The 27,904-nt window shown below is 37.1% G+C and overlaps 1 protein-coding gene across 1 annotated transcript; it reads left to right on the top strand.

The window, feature by feature from the left end:
• The first annotated feature begins 219 nt into the window (after window positions 1-219).
• On the top strand, window positions 220-26,634 carry capn12 (calpain 12). Its single transcript, XM_089116518.1, has 21 exons — window positions 220-480; window positions 1,789-1,858; window positions 4,411-4,529; window positions 9,058-9,191; window positions 9,830-10,001; window positions 10,259-10,342; window positions 10,843-10,928; window positions 11,060-11,137; window positions 12,180-12,355; window positions 13,300-13,559; window positions 14,533-14,543; window positions 14,661-14,870; window positions 14,958-14,994; window positions 15,100-15,174; window positions 15,275-15,320; window positions 15,772-15,833; window positions 18,165-18,233; window positions 18,530-18,608; window positions 20,089-20,205; window positions 22,802-22,854; window positions 24,478-26,634. Exons 1-21 carry the CDS (start codon window positions 295-297, stop codon window positions 24,502-24,504), a joined length of 2,151 nt encoding a protein of 716 aa, XP_088972644.1. The 5' UTR covers window positions 220-294; the 3' UTR covers window positions 24,505-26,634.
• Window positions 26,635-27,904: the final 1,270 nt, after the last annotated feature.

The raw sequence follows: 27,904 nt of genomic DNA, 5'->3' as shown, positions 1-27,904 counted from the left end.
CTATGTTGATATCGAAACGTATTTAATTTGCTAATAACAGATTATCCAAATATTAGCACGACTATCGATTAATTTAGCAACCAGGGACGACAAGATTGTCTGACATTATCATATAGGCTATTTTACGTCTCAGGTTTCTACACCTCCCAGGCCCGTAAACTCGGGAGGGTGGGGATTGGGATTTGGGATAGGGTGGGATGTAGCCTACATCTCCAAACTTTTCTGAGCTAAATCCCAGATTCAGAAAGTTGAGCACAACTGTGTGGGTGACTGTCGCGATCTGATTCTGAAGAGATGTCTGAGTTTGGCTCCATTGATAATCCGGTGAAGTTCAAGGATCAAGACTATGACTCCCTGTTGCAGAAGTGTCTCAAATCTGCCATTCTCTTCTCAGACACGGTGTTTGCAGCGAACCAAAGCTCCCTCGGGATTCCTGCGGATCCTGATCCTAAGAAGGCAGTAAAGTGGCTGCGCCCAAAGGTAACTGATCATGAATGGTCTTTTTTTAATCACCAGATGGGTTTGATTTTCCTGAAAGAATGTTATAGGTTCCAATTGTTTCTATATGCCTTTAATTTACAGCAGATTGATTGAATTGGTAACGGCATACACTGTGAGAAAAAGTTGCTGCCTTAAATAGAGTTCAATTAACTTGGATGTTTTAAGTCATGTCAACTTAATTACATTAAGCAATGTAAAAAAACATATTTTTTCATAACTTATTGATCTTTTTTACTGTGTATAAGAGTAATTATTGACCATATTTTTACAATAAATTAGCCTACTATTTAATTAAAAGACACACGAGGGAGTGATACAGAAAACAGGAGGAATTGTCATTGATAATATGAGCTAGTAAAGCCCACAGAACTTTATAGGGTCATTATTTGCAATCTGCATTATTTTCAACCACTTTTTGAATGTATTTATAGTTAAAGAATATATGACAACAACACATTCAGTAGAATCAACAGACAGAAAAGTTAAACGGATTATAAAAAAAGCTTAAACATCTGCACTTTTGCTATCAAAAAAAAAAAAAAAAAAAAAATCTGCACCAAACATAAACATCTGCACTTTTTCTCTCAAAATAATAATAATATTTTTTATATAAATGCATAGATATGTACCCTGTCATTTCTAAAAAGCCTACACTATGAATTAGTACACAATTATTACAAAAAGCTACGCAATGTATGTTCTCGCTAAATTGCTCCCAAATGTACGATTGTATTATCATAATAGTAGAATAAGTACCCCTTAGTTTTATAATATTTATTTTTTTAATTCTCCTAGTTGTTACCCAAACTTTACATATTGTTCCCTTATACTTACATTATGTATGTATTATAATTACAGAAAGTTACACTGTAAATTCCTCTTAATTACACAGTACTTTCTGGTCTGTAATCTAAAGCGTTACCAAACTTCTTTTCTCTGTGGAACACAAAAGAAGATATTTAGAAGAATGTTTCAGCATTTCAGTTCCCGTTGACTTCAATTCAATTTTTGTGTCCATACAATGGAAGTCAATGGGAAACTAAACAGTACAAACATTCTTCAAAATATCTTCTCTTTTGTTCAGCAGAAGACGTCTGAAATGACACGAGGGTGAGTAAATGATGACAGAATCTTTCATCTTTTGGGTGAACTATCCCTTTAAGACCCAGAACCTGAAAAGTTGTAGTTCTCCTACTCATGAATATGCTTTCAGATGTTCTGATCAACCCATCGCGTGTACTTGCAAATTGTTTTTGGCTCACACCCATCTCCTCTCCCCCTCCTCAGGAAATCACCAGTAATGCTGTCTTTGTTGAGGGCACCATGGGCACCACCGATATCTGCCAGGGCCAGCTGGGTGAGTGCATGCTCGTGTTAGCGCACGCTTGTTCATATTTCATGCCAGGATAATGGGATAACGCCTTTCTGCACCTCTCAGAAACCAAATCACCCGTAAGTACCCTCGAGGCACGAGGGCTATCAGAGAAATATCCGTCTTTGGCAGCGCTCCTACTCTTCCTCTCCTTATCATGCAGATGCCCTCCCCCATCTTCCTCCACCCAGATCTTCCTCATCATGCTTAATGTACTATCCCTATTGTAGCCCTCGTAGCCGCGAGACACTGCGCGGAGTCCCTGCTGAGAGACGCAACACGAGCCGCCGCAGGCAACGCTCATCAAAAACACCACAAATGTACCCAAGACGGGGAGGGATGAAAGCAGAGGGAAGAAGGAGGGAGCGAGAGGTTGGATTGGCATTATCTGTACCCCTCCGTCACCCGTCCCCCGTTTCCACCCACCTAAAGAATAACAATCATTGTGCACAGCGGGGATTGTTTTATTGTTTTGCCTCTCTCTTCCTCTGCACATATGCCATTGATTTGGTGCATATGGAAAGTGTTTTTGTTGACGTACAATGTTCAACATTTACATACTCGGCTTTATTCAGTGTTTCCCAACCTTATGTACGCCAAAAGACCCATCAGAAAGGGTCAAGTACCTCTTTATCAAATGTGTGCCTTTTAAACTCAACAATACAGTGTAGGGCTGTCAAACGATTCATCGCGATTAATGCGCGATGTGTTTACACATTATATGTGGGTGCACTGTGTATAATTATTTTGTATATATATATATATAAATACACACACATGCATGTATATTTAAGAAAAAAAATATTATTTATATATAATATAAATCTATATACATGAAAATATTTCTTAAATATATACAAGCATGTGTGTGTATTTATATATGTAAAATAATTATCCACAGTGCACCCACATATATTATTTAAACACAAACTTTTATTTTGGATGCGATTAATCGCGATTAATCGTTTGACGGACCTAATACAGTGAAATCATACTTTACATGACGAAGTCTTATTGTTCATAATGTCTTTGTGTCCATATGATAAGTGTTTGCTGAATGAGTTCAGTGTTTCATTTGACATAAATGTACCGCAAAATCAAAGAATTCGAAAAAAAAAGTAATGATAGCCTAATTAACTACATGTACTTACTATAGGGTAAGGGTTAGGATGAGGGTTGGGTTAGGGTTATTCCACTGCCCTACATTTCATGTTTTCACAAAGGTCCCGTTCACGCATAATTTACCATCAAAATCTTTCTTTTGGTGTCCTCCAGGACACCGTACTATTTAAAGGAGTAGTTCACTTTAAAAAAAAAAAACTTTTGCTGATTATTTACTCACCCCCTTGTCATCCAAGATGTCTATGTCTTTCTTTCTTCAGTCGAAAAGAAATTAAGGTTTTTATTAAAAACATTCCAGGATTTTCTCCTTATAATGGAGTTCATTGGGAACCAAACGGTTCAAGGTCCAAATGAGAGTTTCTGTACAGCTTTAAACGACACCAGACGATGAATAAGGGTCTTATCTAGCGAATCGATCGCTCATTTCAAAAATTAAATAAAAAATATTAAGTTTTATACGCACAAATGCTCGCCTTGCTCTGTTCAGTGTTGAGCGTTCGTGACTCTCCTCTCCTGTTCATCAAAACGAACGAATCTTTTTTCGAGTCATGACCCGAAGGGTCCTAGATAAGACCCTTATTCGTCGTCTGGTGTCATTTAAAGCCCTTTGAAGCTGCACTAAAACTCTCATTTGGACCTTGAACCGTTTGGTTTCCAATGAAGTCCATTATATGGAGAAAATCCTGGAAAAACCTTAATTTCTTTTTGACTGAAGAAAGAAAGACATGGACATCTTGGATGACATGGGGTGAGTAAATTATCAGCAAGTTTTTTTTTTTAAAGTGAACTACTCCTTTAAGCAATAATTATCATCGTCACAGGAGCATCTGGTTACCATTTATTGCGAAACTCATCATTTGTAAGTTTTCTTGTGTGCTCTCATAAAGAACTGTGGGCATCTTGCATTCATATCAAAGCAATCGGATCTGTGCTTAAATCAAGTGTGTGTTTGCCACTCAGGATTTGGATGGCCTCTCTAAATAATATATGAACATCGCAACGCATTTCTAGAATAACAAACGCATGTAAATAATCTCATTTGAATGGAAATCTACCCAAATAATGCCTTATTCTTAGCACTTCAAGCAGAAATTTTAATTATTTGTTTTGAAGCGAGTTTCCACATCAACATATCCAGGCCGTTTCCTTGCGTTCGGAAGATTAATTGGACGTTCTCAGTTGTAGAGTTATTCCTATGGGAGCTTAAGTATGTTTTTTGTGAAGTGTTGTGTCCCCCACACGTAGCAAACGGACATCTGTTACCTGTTACAGAGGAATGTCTCAGTGTGTGTGACAGACAGCATGTCTCCGGCTTCTTCAAAGCTTGACCTTGCACCTTATGTTTGAGGCTGTAGTCATGTGTTTGTGCATAAATGTTGAGAGGATTGTGTAACAGTGTTGGCGTCCTGCTTCAGGTAACTGCTGGCTGCTGGCGGCCCTGTCCTGTCTCACCATGCACCCGACTCTGTTTGTCAAAGTGGTTCCATCTGGACAAAGCCTGAGTGAATCCTACGCTGGCATCTTCCGTTTCAGGGTAAGGAGAGCACGAAATCGACAATAAAAAAAGACGCTCACGAGATTATTCTTTTGAAATGGTTAAATACGTCATGCTTTTCTTCCACAGTTACTACCGGTATTTAATCTTATTATGGAAGCAATAAGGTACGAGCCTAACAACGCCATCACTTATTCACAATACAGCACTTGCCATGAGTACCTTATTGCTTTTATAAAACGGTTACCACACAATAAAAATATTAAAGTAAAAAAAAAAAATGTATTAGTGCAACTTTCATGAAGTAAAATCACTAAAAGCCTTCCTTCCGCTAGAAAAAATAGTCCCATCAACATTCCACTGTGCAAAGCATGAAAGAAACCATGAATTTTATACAAAGCGTCTGTTTTTTATAGTCCAAGTGGGGATTTGATTTTGAGGGAGGGTCGAATCAGGCTACAATTTAATATCCTCGTTTGAATGTCTGCTTATGCGTCTAGATTTGGACGTTCTCAGGAATGGTAATTAAAATCAGTCTTCTTTGACCTTACCATCACTAACAGCTGAGGTTCATTCCAGAAACAGCTCCTGTCATCTTCCCTTTGTCCCGATGACATGTACATCTGCATGTCCCTCCCCCTTTAAACATGGCAAAAATTATCATAATTCAGTTGTCTGGTTTTCATTCACAGAGAAAGAACGTTGTGTTTCTGTTTGTATATTTGTTGCAGGCCCCTTTAAAGTCAGCCTTAAACCTTTGTGCTTAATCTAATAATGGTCAGATTGGTCAATAAAATCCAAAGTTTGGAATGATTACAGTGAGCCTAAAGTTGCCAATTTTCATGTTTTCCTACATGTTTTCACTGTTATTGAGAGCAAACAGCCAGAATAGTTCTTAATTTGTCCACCCCTCAGGAATCCGGTCCATCTTGTTACTGAGCAGGAACAACCAGAGAGATAAACATACTTAAAAAAAGCTGCACTTATACACTCACCTAAAGGGTTATTAGGAACACCATACTAATACTGTGTTTGACTTTCGCCTTCAGAACTGCCTTAATTCTACGTGGGATTGATTCAATAAGCATTCTTTAGAAATGTTGCAGTTGATGGAGATTTGTGGGACCCGAAGCTCCCGTTCCACCACATCCCAAAGATGCTCTATTGGGTTGAGATCTGGTGACTGTGGAGGCCATTTTAGTACAGTCAACTCATCGTCATGTTCAAGAAACCAATTTGAAGTGATTCGAGCTTTGTGACATGGTGCATTATCCTGCTGGAAGTAGCCATCAGAGGATGGGGATATGGTGACCATTAAGGGATGGAACAATGCTCAGGTAGGCCGTGGCGTTTAAACGATGCCCAATTGGCACTAAGGGGCCTAAAGTGTGCCAAGAAAACATCCTCACACCATTACACCACCACCAGCAGCCTGCACAGTGGTAACAAGGCATGATGGATCCATGTTCTCATTCTGTTGACGCCAAATTCTGAATGTCTCAACAGAAATCGAGACTCATCAGACCAGGCAACATTTTTCCAGTCTTCAACTGTCCAATTTTGGTGAGCTCTTGCAAGTTGTAGGCTTAGTGGAGATGAGTGGTACCCAGTGGGGTCTTCTGCTGTTGTAGCCCATCCGCCTCAAGGTTGTGCGTGTTGTGGCTTCACAAATGCTTTGCTACATAACGAGTGGTTATTTCAGTCAAAGTTGCTCTTCTATCAGCTTGAATCAGTCGGCTCTAATCACTCCAGCATCAACAAGGCATTTTCGCCCACAGGACTGCCGTATACTGGATGTTTTTCCCTTTTCACTCCATTCTTTGTAAACCCTAGAAATGGTTGTGTGTGAAAATCCCAGTAACTGAGCAGATTGTGAAATACTCAGACATCAATAACCATGCCACGCTCAGAATTGCTTAAATCCCCTTTCTTTCCCATTCTGACATTCAGTTTGGAGTTCAGGAGATTGTCTTGACCAGGACCACACCCTTAATTCATTGAAGCAACTGCCATGTGATTGGTTGATTAGATAATTGCATTAATGAGAAATTGAACAGGTGTTCCTAATAATCCATTTTATGATTTTCCCGGCAAAAATGACATAAAAATCAGTCTATAAGCTTTCAAGCTAGGAAGTCGGGCGAAGGTCTCGTTTTTTTAAGTTTCGTTACAAGCTGTTCGTATATTTCTCTAGAAAAAGATAAATGAGACAGAGGAAAATAATAGGTACATAACTATATTGTAAATTAGAAAAACAAAAACATTTACTAATGCATAATTCTATCACAATTCTATGATTTCAAGTATGATATATATTTTTAGACTTTCGATAAGTTCACTAACAAATTTCACCTCAAACACCATGTAAAAAAAACCCCATACAAAACAAGCTGTTCACTTTTTCATGTGCATCTTTAAATAACATGTTGCTGTTATACAATGAGACACGGGATATATGATTAATAAATTACCCTCCGACATTTTTCTCACTACAGTACTCCCCAGGGTTTTTCATTCTGAAGCACAAAGTGAGTCTGTAATTGTCTGTAATTATTACTGCAGTGTTATTTGTTTCAGAGGGTTCACCTTGAAGCCTTGCAATAAAACAAGCCACTACAGTTCTCGTGGCGCGTGGTTATGAACTGAGGTTAAACTTGTGAGATAACAGCACAGTTAATTAAACAATCAAAACATATTAGCACTGAAGAGCTCTTATGGAAGGTTGCTCAGCGTTATGTAATTGTTATTGCCATTCTCATTGTATAATTACATTCCACCTGCTGTAGTATTACGTTCGGAGGCTAAACAGGTATGTGCAACATGACATGACCTGATCCAGGAGGGAAAGAGAGGTGAGGAAAGAAAGAGAGTGACAGGAGGGAAATGAGAAGTTAGAGAGACTGTTGATTGGTGGACGATTCCTGAAATGTCTAGGCTTGTTAACTGTAGCCCAAGGACATGGACACAGACATGTGGACACACACACACATAGTGCAGTGCTACCTGCAGACGGACATGTCCATTCTCGCCTGTCTCACAAAGTCACAAAGTATTCAGCTTCATGGCCATTCATACAGTTTCATTACATACATTATTAATATTAGTAAAGTGTAAAAAAAAACTTTATTAATAATGTACTAAAAAAACACCCTAATATTCTGTTTGTGTTGCTGTGCCTTTATGTTGCTGTGCCTTTAATTTAATGCAAATTAAAGCACACTATCGTTTAAAAGTTTTGGGTCCGATTTTTTGTTGTTTTTAAAGAAAGAATGAAATTACCCCTTTTTTTTTTATTCGGCAAGGATGCATTAAAGGAGTAGTTTCACTTATAAAAAAAACTTTTGCTGATCATTTACTCACCCCCATGTCATCCAAGATGCCCATGTCATTCTTTCTTCAGTCGAAAAGAAATTAAGGTTTTTGATTTAAACATTCCAGGTTTTTCTCCATATAATGGACTTCAATGGGAACCAAACGGTTCAAGGTCCAAAAGACAGTTTCAGTACAAACTGCAAACTGTTCAAAGGGCTTTAAACAATTCCAGACGATGAATAAGGGTCTTTTCTAGCGAAATGATCGCTCATTTAAAAAATAAATATCAAAGTTTAAGTTTTATAAGATCAAATGCTCTGTTCTGCGATGTGCGTTTGTGACTCCTGTTCGAACTCGTTAATCAAAATGAACAAATCTTTTTCTGAGTCATTTGGTTCATTCAATGAACAAAACTAATGAATTGACTCGTAAAAAGATTTGTTCATTTTGATGAACAGGAGAGTCACAAAGGTGCGTCACAGAACAGATCAAGGCGAGCATTTGAGCTTATAAAACTTAAACTTTGTTATTTATTTATTAAATGAGCGATCGTTTCGTTTGATAAGACCGTTATTCATCATCTGGAATTGTTTAAAGCCCTCTGAACAGTTTGCAGTTCGCACTGAAAGTGTCTTTTGGATCTTGAACCTTTGGTTCCCATTGAAGTCCATTATATGGAGAAAAATCCTGGAATGTTTTCATCAAAAACCTTAATTTCTTTTCGACTGAAGAAAGAAAGACATGGACATCTTGGATGACATGGGGGTGAGTAAATTATCAGCAAAAGTTTTTCAAAAGTGAACTCCCCCAGAGTCAAACTGTTGGGTTTTACCATTTTCTACTCCGTTCAAATGAGCCTATTTCCAAACAAAGTGGAGTATCCCTTTAACTGTTAGATGTGTACCTTTTAAATTATAATATTTCACAATTTTACTTTTTTTTGTTCTAAAAAAATGCAGCCTTTGCAACCATAAGACTCTTTTTTTTATATAAAAACATAATCTTACCAACTAATCTAAAAATAATCTTATATAAAAACAAAATCTTACCAACCCCCCATTTTTTAATGGTAGTGCGATTTTTAAAGTAATTGTTTGCTTCTCCTAATCTGACTCATTTAAAACAGAGGAAATTTGCCCAAACTGAAAAGATACTTTGGAGAGCCTTTTTCAGGTGCATCAGCATCCGAATGTGCTTGTACAGAGCAAGTGTAACCCTGTTCTCTCTTTCTCTCTCTCTCTCTCTCTCTGTGTAGTTCTGGCAGTATGGTGAGTGGGTGGAGGTGGTAGTGGATGACAGGCTGCCTGTGAGAGAGGGCCGTCTGCTTTTCAGCTACTCTCGCACCACCAACGAGTTCTGGAGCGCCCTGGTGGAGAAAGCTTATGCCAAGTCAGTTCCAGCATATGTGTCCTCGACTGCGTGGGCCTGAGTCTATTCATTAGTAACACTGGCCATTGTTCCTTTGTGTTATTTAAGGACTGATATTTTTAGAAAAAAACATCCAGTTGTGAAAAATCATCAAATACAAAGCAATGGATATAGACTAATTCATGTGGAATCAATCCAACCAATAGAAGCCAATTATTACACTCTCAGAAAAAAAGGTACAAAAGCTGTCACTGGGGCTGTACCTTTTTAAAAGGTACACTTTTGTACCTTAAGGGTGCATATTGGTACCTTAATGGTACATATTAGCACCTAAAATGAACATATCAACACTTAAAATGTACATATTAGTACCTGAAATATATATATTCACACCTGAAATTTACATATTAGCACATATTAGCACCTAAAATGTACATATCAACACTTAAAATGCACATATTAGCACTTGAAATGTACATATTAGCACCAAAAATGTACATATTAGCACATAAAATGTATATATTAGCACATAAAACGTACAAATTAGTACATAAAATGGACAAAAGTGTACCTTTTGAAAAGGTACAGCCCCAGTGACAGCTTTCGTACCTTTTTTCTGAGAGTGTAATGTGTGTGTCTCTATCTGTCTGTTCTTAAAGGCTGATTGGATCTTATGGCAGTCTGAAAGGGGGGATTATCTCCGAGGGAATGGAGGATTTCACGGGGGGTATCGCCTACTCCCTCCCGGTGTCTTCTCGACCCCCACGCATGCTCTGGAAAGCCATCACCGCTGCCCTGGCCAGGAGCAGTCTGATCAGCTGCTTCATACATGTACAGACACATATCCACATATTCCCAATCCTATCCATGATTTCCCTGCTGTCTTAAATAAGGTATGTTTTGCATGCTATAGGACCAGCGTGTGAAGAAGGGGTCCTGATGGACACATCAGTTTAGCGTGAGATTGAGACTGGAGTATACACTGTACTACAATAGGATCTAACCAGCATAAACCGGTCTGGACCAACATGCAATTGTATGCTGGATCTTTCAGCAGGGTGTGTTTATACTGTGTGTTTTGTGTGCAGGCTACCAGTGTGAAGGACATTGGCATTGTGACATCAGAGGGTCTCATCAAAGGTCATGCTTATGCCATCACTGATACAGAGAAGGTATGAGAATTAGGCACATACACACGAATTCAGGTACATGAGCACTGTAGGAATTTCTTAAAGAAAAATATTTATTTTTTCTTTAGTGAAATATGATCTGGATGTGTCGTAACATTTTTTTTAATGATTTATCAAATGTGTGTGTTTGTGACACCTGATAAACCCTACATCTTTTGGTGCCCGTGAGGAAAACAGCTTATAAATCATACTAAGTGATGTTTTTTGAAAATGAATAAAATGTGTTTAGGTGTAGTTAGTGTAAGGGGAGAGAATATACAGTTTGTATAGTATATATTCATCATCTATGGAAAGTAATAAAACATGAAAACACTATGTGTGTGTGTGTGTGTGTGTGTGCTGGCTATGTTGTGAGGACAAAATGTTCCCAGAAAGTAGGAGAACCAGAAATCTTTGACATTGTGGGGATAATTTTTGATCCCCAATGAGGAAAACAGCTTATAAATCCCCATAAAACATGGAAACCCAATGTGTGTGTGAAGGTCCAGAAGGCGTCTGAAGAGGTGTTCCTGCTGAGGCTGCGTAACCCCTGGGGGTTTGTTGAGTACTGTGGACCCTGGAGTGACAAGTGAGAAAGACTTCAGCAGATCATTGAGTTACCAGCACTGCATCTCTAAAGACTGGGCTCTTGTGTTTGTGTGTGTGTGTGTGTGTGTGGGTGTAAACACTGGGCACTTGTGTTTGTGTGTGTGTGTGCAGGTGTAAAGACTGGGACTCTATAGACAATGCTCAGAAGGCCAAACTTGAGTTGGCCAAAGCTGAAGATGGAGAATTCTGGTAGGTATACAAGACACTTTCCCACTGTTCATACAGCCAAACAGGGGCTCCTGTAGGTGTGCATCTTGGGACATGCCCATAAACATATATTTGTAAAATAAAAACCTTGTATTTCAGACAAATGGGGAAAATAAAGTTGTTTAGTAGCTCTGCAGAACGTCAAAAATCAAAACAGTCTGATCATTAACTGAAGACGCAACCAGTGCTTCCGGTGTAGACAGCGCCATTGATTGTATTACAAGCACACACATATCTCTCTCTATCTATTAATATTGTGGAGCGTTGCCAAACCTAAGTCAATTAAAGGGATAGTTCACTTTGAAATTCATTTTTTATATGTTTTATCTTACCTCAAAGGCATCCAAGATGTAAGTGTCTTTGTTTCCGCAGTAGTTTCAGTTTTGATATTTTTAGGTCAAACCGTTCTTGTCTGTCTGTCATATAATGGAGGTCTATGGTCACCACCTCAAAGAGCATGCAGAGAGAAGTCCAGATTAAACATGATTTAATGACTCGTAAATGTAAGTACACATTGATGGCCTAAGACGTGAAACGAGCGGTTTGTGTGAGAAAACCAACAGTATTTATATCGTTTTTACCCAAAAGGGGTCGTGCCTTCAGATCACCTGAACGTGGCTGTGATTACAAGAGGTAAAAACGATATAAATACTGTTCGTTTTTTCACACAAATCGCTCATTTCGTGTCTTAGGCCATCAGTGTGTACTTATATTTATGAGTCATTAAATCATGTTTAATCTGGACTTCTCTGTGCATGCTCTTTGAGGTGGTGACCATGATGGACCTGCATTATATGACTAACAGACAAAAACGGTTTGACCTAAAAATATCAAAATTTAAAATACTGCATAAAAAAAGCTAAAACATAACAAAAATGTATTTTAAAGTGAACTATTTCTTTAAATGCAATGAATTATATAACACTACTAATACGAATTGCCACTGCAGTCAACACATCCCTTAATAGGCCATCTAGTTAAAGTCTGCCTGTGTCTCGCGTTCATAAGCGCTTGTGTTTTTCAGGATTGGAGTAGAGGACTTTTGCCGTCTGTTTAATACAGTGGAAATGTGCAGTGTGAATCCGGACTCTATGTCGGGGGAGGCGAGTGATGACACGGCCACCCCGTCCTGGACACTGAGCACACATCAAGGCTCCTGGGTCCCAATGTGCTCTGCGGGGGGCTGCCGAAAATACCCCAGTAAGTGCATCTTTATTATGAAGAAGTCTATAAAACGGCTCTCATCCCACTAGGGGGCCTCAGAGAACTTCCAAGGGGGTCTCAAGATGACTTAAAATGATTTAGACAAAACATTAAACAAAACAATAAACAATAAAATAATTGAAATCGAGATATCTCTTTATTTTTGGGGGGGAACAAGGGTTTCTAGTATTCCCGCACTCTTAGAAGAGAAGGTTCTATATAGAATATGATTTAATTCAAATTTTTAATAATTTTTTTTTATTTTAATTACATTTTGTAAAATAAACGGCTTGTAAATATACTTTATCACTAGAAAATAATTGAAATAACTTATTAAACTTAAAAGTATAATGCAGTTTGTCATTATATAGAACCTTTTTTAGCATTAAGGGTTCTTTAAAATTGAGTCAAGAACACTAACGTTCTATATAGAAGCCCATTCAACCTATAACATAATAGAATATAATATAATTAATTAAATAATATAATATAACATAATCTAAAATAATATAATACAACACAACATATAATATAATATAATATAATATAATATAATATAATATAATATAATATAATATAATATAATATAATATAATATAAATTAAATTAAATAGTGCATAGTTTTATTTTAAAAGTGTTATTTCTAGACCTGGAAATGTAATGTAAATTAATAAAATCTCGCTAAAATCCATGGGCATTTTTATAATAAGCATACATTCAAATTTTTCTAGTTATGCCAAACTTTACAATATTTTATTGAGGGTCCTTGGAGTCAAAAAAGATCAGAATGTGATATAATATAATATAATATACACTCAGACAATAATAAAGTAAATGTTTGGTTATTTTTCCAGCATTAATTATTTGCTCTAAGAATATTTTTACAGTAATTTCTTCGTCTGCTTCTCCCTGTGTTCCTCCTTTACATTTCATCCCTGCAGGATCTTTCTGGAAAAACCCTCAGTTCCAGATGATTCTGTCTGAGAAAGATGTGGATGACAATGACTATGGAGAGGATGAGGAAGGGGAGGAAGCGGATGGAGAAGAGGATGAAGACGTCAGTTTAGTGGCTTCTGTGAGCAAGACTGGGAAACAGGGAGAGAAAAAGAAGAAGTGCACGATCCTGGTGGAGCTTCTCCAGAAATACCGCAGACAGAAAGATAAAATCAACTTCCTCTACATCGCATTTCACATCTACAAGGTAAGATAATTATGAGGGTCTTTAACCTTTAGAGACGGCGTAAGGAACCTGTTACAAAAGAGTAAACTTTGGTTGAAGACAAGTTAACAAAATATTTGTTTTTGGTTAAAGGAGTAGTTTCACTTTAAAAAAAACTTTTGCTGATTATTTACTCACCCCCATGTCATCCAAGATGTCCATGTCTTTCTTTCTTCTGTTGAAAATAAATTAAGGTTTTGATGAAAACATTCCAGCATTTTTCTCCATATAATGGACTTCAATGGGAACCAAATGGTTCAAGGTCCAAAAGACAGCTTCAGTGCAAACTGCAAACTGTTCAAAGGTCTTTAAACGATTCCAGACGATGAATAAGGGTCTTATCAAGCGAAATGATCGGTTATTTAAAAAAACAAATTATAAGCTCAAATGCTCGCCTTGCTCTGTTCTGCGATGCGCGTTCGTGACTCTCCTGTTCGAACTTGCTTTTCAAAATGAACGAATCTTTTTTCGTGTCACTTGGTTCATTCAACGAACGAAATTAACGAGTTGACTTTGGAAAAGATTCGTTCACTTTGATGAACGAGTTCGAACAGGAGAGTCACGAACGCGCATCACAGAATAGAGCAAGGCGAGCATTTGAGCTTATAAAACTTAAACTTTTTTATTTATTTTTGAAATGGCCGATCGTTTCGCTTGAAAAGACCCTTATTCATCGTCTGGAATCATTTAAAGCCCTTTAAAGATGCACTGAAACTCTCATTTGGACCTTGAACAGTTTGGTTCCCATTGAAGTCCATTATATGGAGAAAAATGTTGGAATGTTTTCATCAAAAACCTTAATTTATTTTCTACTGAAGAAATAAAGACGTGGACATCTTGGATGACATGGGGTTGAGTAAATTATCAGCAAAAGTTTTTTTTAAAAAGTGAACTACTCCTTTAAAGGCCGCTACTTGAGTCCCCCCTCATCTTACCTCTTCGTTCTCTCTTTCAGGTCCCCTCTGAGGTGAGCGGCTCAATGAATAATGAATATAAAACACTCGTCTAAAACATTTCTTAATACATGACGGCGCTATTGAGATAAAAACGTATACACGCTCTTTCACATCTTTTCTACATTTGGCTACAGGAAAAACCAGGATCTCTGGACCAGCAGTTCTTCTCCAACAACCGTGCGGTGGCTCGCTCTGGAAAGTACCGGAGCATCAGGAGCGTGTGGAGGAAGGTTCACCTGGAGCCTGGAAACTATGTGATCCTAGCCTCCACCTTCAGGCCCAACCAGCAGGGGGAGTTCTTCCTCCGCATTTACACCAAAACCGGCAACATACAGGGGTACAAACAAGTCAGCTCTCTGTTGTGATGATGTGTTTATGTCTGTCCAGTGGTTAACCGTATGAAAGTTTCAAATCTGCTTTACAGATTCCAGGATTTCCCCTGCACCAACAACTACTCTGTGGTAAGACATGTCATGCACTGACTGAAATGAGAAAGAAGAACAACCGTCTGAGCGTAAATATGATATTATTATGTGTGTAACTGACTGCATGTTGTGTGTCCATAGATGGTCATGTCAAAGCCAGCCTTACCCGAGGACCAGTTTAGGGTGCAGAAGTGGTTTGATGAAAAGGCTGGATCTGTAAGCATTTCAATCCCATCCAGTCACAATCTAGCGTGTGAATATTTGTGGAATTCAGTAAATAAATACAACTAAATATGTAATTGTTTTCACTTTCCAGGATGATAGAGTGAATGCTGTGCAATTCATGAATCTGATGAATTCAGGTCAGGATTTACACGTTTAACACAAGCTTTCAGTCAAGCAAACATGGTTGCTGTTCCATTAATGGCCACAAGGTGGAAGTGTCTTTTACTGCCACCTAGAATAAACTCAAGCTGCAATATACTGTATATAGTCACCCACTAGAAGACAAAACTACAAAAGCAACTTTTTAGACTTTAAAAATTAATTTCAACTATTTAATTTCATTTTTACACTACCATTCATATCAGTTGCCTAAAGCTCTTTTATTTGACATGGGATAAACACCCTATTATCAGACATATTCAGTTTCAGAAAAAATCATTCGTGACAAAATACATCTGCAAAAACAGTATTCCTGTAATGATATTAGTAAACAAATATGTTTGCTTCTGGTTCCTGTCTGTATAGTCTCTTCAAAACAAGTGCTTTATAAAGTCATATTCCTGTTCACGTGTTTTAATTATGTTTTAGTGTTGGAAAAAGACTATGAGCTTCCTCTGGAGACCTGCAGACAGCTCATCTTTGGAGAAGACGTATCCTTCTTGATGTTTCATCTTGATTGCAATGTTTTAATATATCCTTTTACATTCCTGTTTCAAAGTTTTCGGTCAATAATATTTTTTTAATTAATAAAATTAATGCTTTTATTCAGCGAGGATGCATTAAACTAATTAAAAGTGACATGAAAGACATTTTTAATGGTACAAAAGATTATAAAAGGTATGTGCTATGTTCAGGGAATAAAGGACAACTGTCAAATAAAAATAAAGAAAGCAACAGCACAAATTAATACAACAGAGCAAATAAAATAAAATAAAAAAATAGTGCTTTTCAGGGATCTAACAGTAGTTTCAGGTACAGAAATCGAATTTAAAACAACATTGCATTTAATCTTCACTGTGTAAATTAAATAAAGATTAATCGTTATTAAAAGCTATTCAGTCAAGAGCAGTAGCTAAATGATTTGCTTGTCTTTTGTTTTTTGATTAACATTAAAACACAGGCAGCATGAATATTAGGCTGCTGTCACTTTAAGACACAATACACAGATACTGATACTGATCGACTGTTTACATTCATTTAAGACATAACCTACTATGTTTGCTAGGATACTTGCCCAGACCGGCATGTTGACATAATTTTTGTGTGAAGTTAAAGCACAAGACTCAATATTTGTGCACTTTCTTGTCTTCTTGTGTTTTAATGTTTAAATTGGCTAGGCTTAAATGAGTTTAGTAACATAAAACACATATAGTAACGTGCTGTTCAGGTCTCTATGGAAGCTTGTTTCCGCCATAGAATGAAAAATATAAAAAGGTAATTGCGACATTTTATCTCGCAATTCTGAGAATTAAAGTCAGAATTGCGAGATGGAAAGTCAGAATTGCGAGATATAAAGTCAGAATTCCGAGATGGAAAGTCAGAATTCCGAGATGGAAAGTCAGAATTCCGTGATATAAAGTCAGAATTGCGAGATGGAAAGTCAGAATTACGTGATATAAAGTCAGAATTGCGAGATGGAAAGTCAGAATTGCGTGATATAAAGTCAGAATTGCGAGATGGAAAGTCAGAATTGCGAGATATAAAGTCGCAATTCCGAGATATAAAGTCAGAATTCCGAGATATAAAGTCAGAATTGCGAGATATAAAGTCAGAATTGCGAGATATAAAGTCAGAATTGTGAGATATAAAGTCAGAATTGCGAGATATTAAGTCAGAATTGCGAGATGGAAAGTCAGAATTGCGAGATATAAAGTCAGAATTGCGAGATATAAAGTCAGAATTACGTGATATAAAGTCAGATTTGCGAGATGGAAAGTCAGAATTGCGAGATGGAAAGTCAGAATTGCGAGATATAAAGTCAGAATTGCGTGATATAAAGTCGCAATTCCGAGATGGAAAGTCAGAATTGCGGGATATAAAGTCCCAATTGTGAGATATAAACTATTCTGAGAGCAAAAAAGTTTTTTTCCTTAGAATTAGCCTGATAACTCGCAATTGCGAGTTTATATCTCACAATTCTAAGAAAAGATGTCACAATTTCATGATATAAACTCGTAATTATGTGTTATAAAGTCAGAATTGCGAGATGTAAACTCGCGATTGTGAGATAAAAAGTCGCACTTCTGTCTTTTTTTCTCAGAATTGTGACTTTATATCTCGCAATTCTGACTTTATAACACGCAATTGTGAGATAAAAAGTCGTAATTATTATTATTATTTTTTTTTTATTCAGTGGCGGAAACAAGCTTCCATAGGTCTCACCTATGCTCACGTATATATATATATATATATATATATATATATATATATATATATATATATATATATATTTATAAAACGATTAGTTCCAATCCTTGATTCGGATTGGTCAATAGCTGTGCTTTATTCATGATGAAACGGCTATGACCGCTTCACCCAACGGTTTTATGTATCACTGCGCAACATCGAGTTCCTATGTCGTGTTTATTTGAGCTTTCATATATTACACATTGGGTTATTGTTGTTCACAGTCAGGGACTACTTTTTTCGAGCGGAAGGAAATCTTTTAGTGATTTTTACTTAATGAAAGTTGCACTAATACATATATCTTTTTTTACTTTAATATTTTTATTGTGTGGTAACCGTTTTATAAAAGCAATAAGGTACTCGAGGCTGTGCTGTATCGTGAGTAAGTAACGGCTGAAGGGGTTACTCCGCTTCGCGTCGAGCCTAACAACGCCCTTCAGCCGTTACTTATTCACGATACAGCACAGCCTCTCGTACCTTATTGCTTGCCTACATATATATATATATGCCTGTGTACATACTATGAACATTAGAGTTTTTCACCCATTGTATATATTCTTAACGGCGGTGTGTAGACTGGAGGCAGAGGCCGTCTGAACAGAGCTCAAGCAGAGAAGCTGCTCACCTCCCTACGCAATCTGCAGGTATCTCAGTTCTCATGCGTGAAAAGGTCACTCTCGGCCTTGGCACAGTGTTAGAGAGAGCAGTGGGGACACTGAGCTGTGACAATTATCAGTTTGTGTACTTTGGTTACATGGAGCTCGTCTTGCACAGACAAAAAGACCTTGAAATGTTGTTGTTGTTTATCCTGTTGACGAACTCTACTGCTTTAGAGCTCTGTGCCAGTGTCATATTGAAGCTAAATCACGATCACTGGCTTCCTTTCAAGTGCTGAGAAAACATTGGGAAATGACTTGCTGACATTTCGTTTCTTCCACAGTCTATCTTTTTTCAGTTTGATGAGGATTCGTCAGGAACTATGAGTCCGTTTGAACTCAGTTTGGCTCTGAATGCTGCAGGTGAGCACACACACAGCAGCCGAATGCAGTTGTCAGGCCTGTTTTTGAGTCCTTAATGCGGTTATGTTCACACACAGTTCAGTTATTTATGGGAGTGACAACCGCATTCTATAACCAAACTCACACCTGTACATTTTCAGGCATTATCCATGAACAGAACCGGCCTGGACGACTAGTTTTCTTTCACATCCTACGGTGAGAGAGAGCCGCTCTGTGCTGCACACGTGTCTACTGAGTCTTGTGTGTTTTCATGTGTGGTTTCGCTAAGATACAAGGCTCTTAGACCAACCGCAGCTGCTTCTGTCAGATTTCTGCTCTACTCATGACTCAAATGCTCCGATTTCCACCAGATATAAACACTGGAAGATCGACGGTTTAACTTGTGGCTCGAGTCTTGGACTCTTGTCGTATCAAAAGACTTTTCAGTTTTATGGACGTCGCCATCTTTGATATTACTTTTGTTCACTGGCGTGATGGTTACTGCAGTGGTTCCCAACCTTTTTTTTTTTTTTCAAGAAAATATTTTAGGGCCCCCCTTCACAGTAAATGATATTATCGCTCTTGTAAGCTTGCAGCAAGGATAACAAAATATGTTGTTTTCAAACAAACGGTATGTTTATGCACAAATAACAGCCTGTAATATTGAAAATAGAATAACAAAAAAATCAGTAGGGCCTTTGTAATTTAAAAACGTAAGCCTAGGAGAAGCCAATAAATTGGCCCTGAAATGCAATAACAAAAATATTCACAGTGGTGTGTAGGTAAAAAAAAAAAAGAAGAAGAAAATAATATAGGCTATTACTAAATGACTGTTGTCTGGGGCAAGTTATTTGTGAGGGTTTATTTTTTACGGTTTTGGCGCGAGCAATAATAAATTTGCGTTTATTAACAGAATAATGCGTCTTCCGGAAGAACATTGTAGCCAGAACTACTTCTCTCTGTGTACGTGTATGACGAGTCACGCAGGTACCGGGCTACTCCAGTGTAAAATAGTCCCAATGTAAACACTTATTATAGGTGTACCATAGCGGTTCAGGATAAGACAAAAACACGGATTGAAAAACGGATTCATGATGAACTCGTTCATTATATGAATTTTGTACATTTTGAACAGAAAAAAGTTAAGGACTTTTATTTGCTCATTGCTCAACTTTTCAAAATATGACGCGCACGCGACCCTCCACAGAGCTCGCAACCGCTCGTGACCGACCCCCCTGTTGGGAACCGATGGGTTAGTTGGAGAATACAGGCTTGACTCCGGTTGCCCGTTTATACAGACAGTATTCGAGACGCTACTGTAAGTTGCAGTGTGAACGGGACATTTCGAGACTGACACCTGTAAGTAAATGTGGTTGTTACTCCCAAAACTGACTGTGAACGTCGCCACACGCAAAGACCACACCCTGTATTTATAAACAAAGAGAAATGTACATCCTCTCACATTAACTGCTTCTCTTTCTGTGTCTGTTGTTACCCTCAGGTGTGGAGTGTGACAATGTGGTGGAGCAGATGTTATGGGAGAGGTTTGGCGCTGGTGAACAGTACCTGCCCTTCTATGGCTTTGTGTCTTGTGTTGCCAGACTGCAGGTGCTCTTCGGTAAGTCCTTCCATGACCTGAGAGACCAGGTAAAATAAAATAAATAACCGCCCATATTTACTGGGAACTTAAAATGTGTCTATTTGTGCTCCTGGAAAGTGTCTACTACTTAAAGTCACCATGAAATCAAAATTAACAATTCTTTTTTTTTTTTTTTTTGGAAATGATTTATTATTTTCTTAATCACGTGCCCTCATATTCTTTTATCAAAATGACTTCCCTTCCCTCTTGCAAAAGACATCTTTTCTCTAATGGCAAGGGCGGGGAAACCGGTCACTCACATGGGATGACCAATAGCAAACCATAATGATCCAATCAATTCACAATGGACAAAATCAAGTCCCGCCAAAACGATTTTGGTTAGGATAAAAAAAATAAATATATGTTTTTGAGTAATTAATTACATTTTTACAGAGATGTGAGGACTTCTAATACATCATGATGAAAAGTAAAGGATGTGCATTAGATGTTTCATTGATGATATGTTTTATATAATTCTTTAAAGGAAGTTTAAATATGTGTTAATATACATTTTTCACTGGTGTTTTACTCGTATTTTCAATTATGCATTACATTTAGTTTTTTAGTGTTAAGGAAATGTCTGTAAACTGAACAGATAATGTTCTGGCAGAAAATCACCAATTTTCCTATAGATTTTTTCTCTCACCGTGTATTTTCGTCATGCAAGTAGTGTTTTCTGGCAACCTTTATTTCCATTCTTTTTCAACAGTAAAAAAAAAGCGCATTCTGACTAAATTTCATAGCATTTTAAATTATTTAGGATCAGAACTGGTATTTTTTTTTTTTTAATAAAATGCCTAAAATTCAGAAAGTGACTCGATGTAAGTTGAAGGTAGCGTACAATACTGTTAAAATGTTTGGAATAAGTATGATTTTTTTTAAAAGAATGCTTTTACTCTGATCAACTGATCAAATGTGACAGTAAAGATATTAAGAATGTTTCAAAAGATTTCTATTTCAAATAAATGCAGTTCTTTTGAACTTTCTGTCCATCAAAGTATTAAGATCATGTTAAGATATTAAAGGTGCTGTATGTAACGTTTTCACTCCACTAAAGCATAAAAATACCATAATATGTTTGCATATATTGAGAAAACATGCCAATCGTTTCTCTGAAAAACACTTATTTAACTTTCAAATGTGCGTTTTCAGGCTGGAATGTTTGTTTTTGTTTTGGTCTTTGATATTGCACACAATTTTCATTGTCCATCGCGCTCGTTCCTGTTGCGTATGCTCAAACTGGCAACCCGAGCAGGTGGCGGGAGAAACGACGATCTCCGATATTTTGAAGTGACTGCAGTACCTATTCCGACCACTAGTTGTCATTCTTACATACTGCACCTTTAAGCAGCACGATTTTTTTCAACATCGATAAGAAGAAATGTTTCCAATCAGCATATTAGAATGATTTCCGGCGGATCACATGACACTGAAGACAGTCTAGAGTGATGATGCTGAAAATTAAGCTTTGCATCACAGTAATAATATTTCACAAAATTAGTGTTTTTACTATACTCATTTGACCAAATAATTGCATCCTTGAGCACAAGACAGCACAAAAACAATAACAAAATTGTCCCAGCACAAACTTTTGAACTGTAGGGTGTGTCTATTTATAAAACATGTGAAGTCAGTGGACACTTTATGAGACACACCTGCTTGTTAATGCAAATAATCCAAACGGCCAATCATGCAGCAGCGTATCATAAAGGCATTCACACATTTGAATGACAATGAGTTGTTCTTGAAACTAAAATACGGAATATAAAAAAGAATATAATCTAAGTCACCGTAAAAATGATTGCTCTTGCGAGACGCAATGGTTTTAGTTTCTCAAAACCTGCCGATCTTTTGTTTTGTTTTTGTTTTGTGAATGGTGTAAAAAACACAAAAACACATCCAGTGCTGTGGACAAAAATACCTATTTATTCAGAGAGGTCGGAGGGGAATGACCAGACGGGTTCAAGCGGACAGGAAGGTGACAGTAACTGAAATAACCAGACGTTACAGCAGCGCTATATATATAGAAGAGCCTTTCTAAACACACACTGCTTGTCAAATGTGGCGGTGGACGTTTCAGATCATGTTCCACTCCTGTCAGCCTAGAGGCTACAGTGGACACAAACTCATCAAAACTTGTCAGTAGAAGACTGGAAAAACATTTCCTTGTGTAAAAAGTAATTTGGTGACGTTCAGATGAAGGGGTCAAGTTTCGTGCGTACAGTGTGAATGTATGGCAGCAAGAAAGGGTTGAATACAAAACCTGCTTTTTATGCATAAACGTCACTTTTTCCTAAGCTACTCATTAGAAATTTGTACCTTTTAAAAGTAGGCACTGATTATATCTAGTCATTTTGCTTCGATTGAATTTACGGTATGAGCATTTACATACGGTTATCGCTATCTGCATCCAGTGTGAAGGTAAATATAATCATGTAGCACTGCATCTCATCATGATGTTTATTGGCAAGCTTCAAAGCTGTCCGTGACGTCATTATCAGTGATGCGAGTGTGTGCGGATTGTCTGTAAACATGTTAATTGGGAGGATTCAGCTTGCTGATTGTTTCTTCTCAGATCTTTACGAGTCGGAGACCAACCCGGAGGTGAAGGAAAAGGGCATCAACGCTGTAAGATCTTCTCCAACTGCCTTGTTTGTCAAAACCAGCTCAATTCTTTCAATCTCTTCTACACTCATCTTCGAATCCCCTCTGACTGATGTTAAAATGATTAACACAAATAATAATATCAATCACACACAGCATGTACAGGTATAGTCAATATCAATTTGATATAAATTTGTCTTAGTCAATAAAAGTACAGTAAACAAGGCAAGCTGTGTGATTTTTAAAAAAAAAATGTATACTATTAATATTAATATATATATTAATACTATAATAAATAAATCCCATTTTGATTTCTTCAATCCTAGACATGGTTTAAAAGGATAGTTCACCCAAAATTATGTCATAATTTTCCCCTTTGTTCTGTATTTTTTTTCTTATGTGGAACATAAAAGACATATTTGAGAAATTTTTGGTTTCTAACATTTTTCAAAATATCTTTATATTCCACAGAAGAAAGAAAGTAATACGGGTTTAGATCAACATGTGAGTAAAAAACCTCAGGTGCTTTTTACAGCGCGTGAAAATTTTAGATTTTTTTTAATGAAATAAATTAGCTATATTTTAATTCGATAATGTTTTTTATTTAATATTATATTAATAATATTAATATATATATATTAATACTAAAATAAAAAAAATCCTATTTTGATTTCTTTCTAAAAGGATAATTCACCTAAAATTATGTCATAATTTTCCCTTTTGTTCTGTATTTTCTTATGTGGTACATAAAAGACATTTTTGAGAAATGTCTCTAAGTATTTTTGGTTTCTAACATTATTATTATTATTATTATTAAAAACCTAAAAATAAAAAAAATAAAAAAAGGAAATAAATTAGCTATATTTTAATTCTATAATATTTGTTATTTAATATTTTGTATTGTGGATATTTTATGATACTAAATTATATTTATGCAGTAGTTATAATCCATTTATTTACTTTTTGAGCATAGACCTGAATGAAATTTCCTATTTTAATCGTCATAAATCTTGAATGTTTTGGAACACAGACTTTAGTTTGGTCTCTTTTTAAAGACAACATTTTAAAGAAGACATACAAAAATACTATTTAAAATTTTTACATGAAATATGTATTTTCCAAAATATTTTTTACTCTAAAACTGCGAGATAATCAAATCAAAGTTGTGTTCCAATTTTGGGTTAATCAAAAAAAAAAAAAAAAAGCTTTCAGTAAGATTTTGTTTGGGCGGAGTACCAAACATTTAAACTAGATGAAATTATTTCCCAATCATTTCCAATGCCATTTTTGACCACGAGAAGTTCAAGTGTGACTTCCCCTTTCAGAAACCCTCCACCTTCCCCAGCTCCACCTGTATAGATCCGCACTATGTACACTATATTGCACAGCAGAAGTGTGTCGTGTGTGTATTGTCAGTAGCAAGTCCTGTCCTTGATCTGCAGCATTGTCTCTATTTCACCAAGACCAAACACATCAACATTGTCATATCCATTACCATGCCAAACACCCATGACAGAAATTACATTTTTAGGTGAACTATCCATGAGGTTATATGCATCTATAGCATGTATGTACAATATAAGCATACTGTATATTTATTAGTGTGCACAGCACGTTTACTGAATTGTTTCTCTGATCTCTGTGCAGTGGCTGCTCAAGCTGTTGGCTGTGTGAGCCTGTCCAGACCCGACACCTCAGCGGGACAGTTCTGCTAGGCCAAGGCTGCTCTGACGTCATCCACCTGGGTCTACGTCTCCTACATCTCCCCCTTCTATCTCATCAACCCACTCACTGCTCCATCAGTCGGGGTCCATAACCATGTAGTTCAACACCGCCTGGATGCAAAACATGAAATCCCCCTTACCCCACATACATTCACATTTAAGAGATTTTTACTTGTGATTTAACATTTTATCATCATTTACTCACCCTGATGTCGTTCCAAACGCATATTACACTTTTTCTTCTGTGGACCAAAAAAGAAGTTATTTAAGCAGAATGTCCAAGTTACTTTTATTTGCTACAGTTAGGGAAAAGAGCAGCTTGGACATTCTGCTAAATATCTACTTTTGTCTTCCACAGATACGAAATACACAGAAATACATACGGGTTTGTAATGAAGGTAAATGATGACAAAATGTAAAAAAAAAATCTATATCTAAAAAGCATTGTAACACCTTTACACATTTGATTAATAGAGCTGCAAATTCAACCTGGGATATATGTTGATAAATCCCTTGTAAGTTGTAACAAGCAGCCTAAGTGCATTTTTTTTAAATTCGTACAGCATGACTCGTACTTCCTCTTGTACTTTTTCCCTCTTATGAACATTGTGTATCTTTCCTTAATCTCTTAAAAAGTCAAGAATGCTTCCAAATATAAAAGCACCAAGTCATAATCTTTTCATCACAGGGCATTTCTATATTAATTTTTTTCTGTGCGTATACCTACACCTCCACACACACACACACACTCACTCACTCACTCACACACACATTGTTCAGGGAGCGATATACTGTAGTAGCTGTGGGTATTAAAAGCGATGTCTCAGCAGCCCTGCACGCACCGGCTCTATTCTTATCGCTCTGACGCCACGCACAGCGTCATCACGCCATCGCTCCCTCCTCCGCTACGCTCTCCCTGCATCCCTCCCTCTAGCTCTCTAGTAACTGTCTCATTCTCACAATCTGCTTCCTCCTCCTCGCGTACCTTGCGCTCGCTCACACATGCGCGTATGCTTGCTCACACACACACACGTACGCTCTTGTCCTCTCTCCCGCTGCTCCTATTAATAGAAACCTTTGCTCACACAATGCTTCCTCCCTTCGTAAGGTGACCGAACAGAGGTTGCCCCCAGCAACAGTCCACACATGTCTGTCATTGCTCTCTTGATCACTTCCTCTTCCATACTTTGCCAGTTACATCTTGTACTTTTTAGGCCATAATCCCTTTGTGTATTGTTTTTTCTTAAAGCTACTCTTGCCTCGGTCATCCCTGTCTGCCTGTCCTGCTCTCTGTCTATCTGTGTGTAATAACTTTTGAATAATATCTGGAGAAAGTCATCCATTAGTATTGACCTAATGCGATTTGAAATCGTCCATCTTTGCTCATGGACGCTCATTTCGGCTACTTGACCAATTTTGACCAATCACTTGAGCTGGAAATGACATGTGACTGATTACTCTAGATTTCATTGGCAGATGGCGACACAAGAACGCTAACAATCCCAAATCTTCTTGAACTGGTAAAACATTCCCTATTATGAAATATTGGGCATATAGACTGCTTACCTGATTTTAAATATTATGTTTCCATCCACATTTGTATGTGCATTTTGGGGATATCACATAAAATTACATTGAATGGAAACTTCAAGATGCATTAGTTAATTTAGCAACTTTGGATGAAAATGTAGCTAATGAAGAAAGTTGCTTTTGGGGCCTAAATAGGGTAGTTTTGGCATCTACTAGCACACATGCTTGCATTTAAAGCTGCAGTCCGTAGCTTTTTTGGGATTAAAATTTATCCAAAATGCATATTTGAGAAAATACATAACCAGCCAGTGTTAAAAAAAACTCTCTGCTTGTCGTAGCTTGATTCAAAACGGTAAGCTTGTAATAATGTTTTTAACTCCAGTGGTACTCTGTCACATCTGTACACATAAAGAAGAGCCTCGGCTAGTATAAGCTATATTGAGTCATTAACGTCACATCTGTACACATAAAGAAGAGCCTCGGCTAGTATAAGCTATATTGAGTCATTAACGTCACATCTGTACACATAAAGAAGAGTCTCGTCTAGTATAAGCTATACTGAGTCATTAATGTCACATCTGTACACATAAAGAAGAGCCTCGGCTAGTATAAGCAAAATTGAGTCATTAACGTCACATCTGTACACATAAAGAAGGAGTTTTGGCTAGTATAAGCTATATTGAGTCATTAACGTCACATCTGTACACTAAGAAGGAGTCTCGGCTAGTATAAGCTATATTGAGTTATTAACGTCACATCTGTACACTAAGAAGGAGTCTCGGCTAGTATAAGCTATATTGAGTCATTAACGTCACATTTGTACACATAAAGAAGAGTCTCGGCTAGTATAAGCTATATTGAGTCATTAACGTCACATCTGTACACATAAAGAAGAGTCTCGGCTAGTATAAGATATATTGAGTCATTAACGTCACATCTGTACACATAAAGAAGAGCCTCGGCTAGTATAAGCTATATTGAGTCATTAACGTCACATCTGTACACATAAAGAAGAGTCTCGTCTAGTATAAGCTATATTGAGTCATTAACGTCACATCTGTACACATAAAGAAGAGCCTTGGCTAGTATAAGCTAAATTGAGTCATTAACGTCACATCTGTACACATAAAGAAGGAGTCTCGGCTAGTATAAGCTATATTGAGTTATTAACATCACATCTGTACACTAAGAAGGAATCTCGGCTAGTATAAGCTATATTGAGTCATTAACGTCACATTTGTACACATAAAGATGAGTCTCGGCTAGTATAAGCTATATTGAGTCATTAACATCACATCTGTACGCATAAAGAAGGAGTCTCGGCTAGTATAAGCTATATTGAGTCATTAACGTTACATCTGTACACATAAAGAAGAGTCTCGGCTAGTATAAGCTATATTAAGTCATTAACATCACATCTGTACGCATAAAGAAGAGTCTCGGCTAGTATAAGCTATATTGAGTCATTAACGTCACATCTGTACACATAAAGAAGAGTCTCGGCTAGTATAAGCTATATTAAGTCATTAACATCACATCTGTACGCATAAAGAAGGAGTCTCGGCTAGTATAAGCTATATTGAGTCATTAACGTTACATCTGCACACATAAAGAAGGAGCCTCGGCTAGTCGGCTATATTGCGTGTAAGGATGTTGGAGGAAGAGATTTAAAGTATAATTTGCACGGTTTTGCACGGTGATATGATAATTTATAAGCGATTGTTAGATTTAATCAGCACAATTTACTGCAATGTCAGAACCAGAACAAAGGTGGATGTTTCTTAGTTCAGATGACATTCTTCGGCGCTGTGCCGTGTCAA

The sequence above is a fragment of the Pimephales promelas genome, chromosome 10, assembly GCF_988280905.1.
Source record: "Pimephales promelas chromosome 10, fPimPro1.hap1.1, whole genome shotgun sequence".
Classification (NCBI taxonomy): domain Eukaryota; kingdom Metazoa; phylum Chordata; class Actinopteri; order Cypriniformes; family Leuciscidae; genus Pimephales; species Pimephales promelas.
This window is presented reverse-complemented; position numbering and strand designations above follow the sequence as displayed.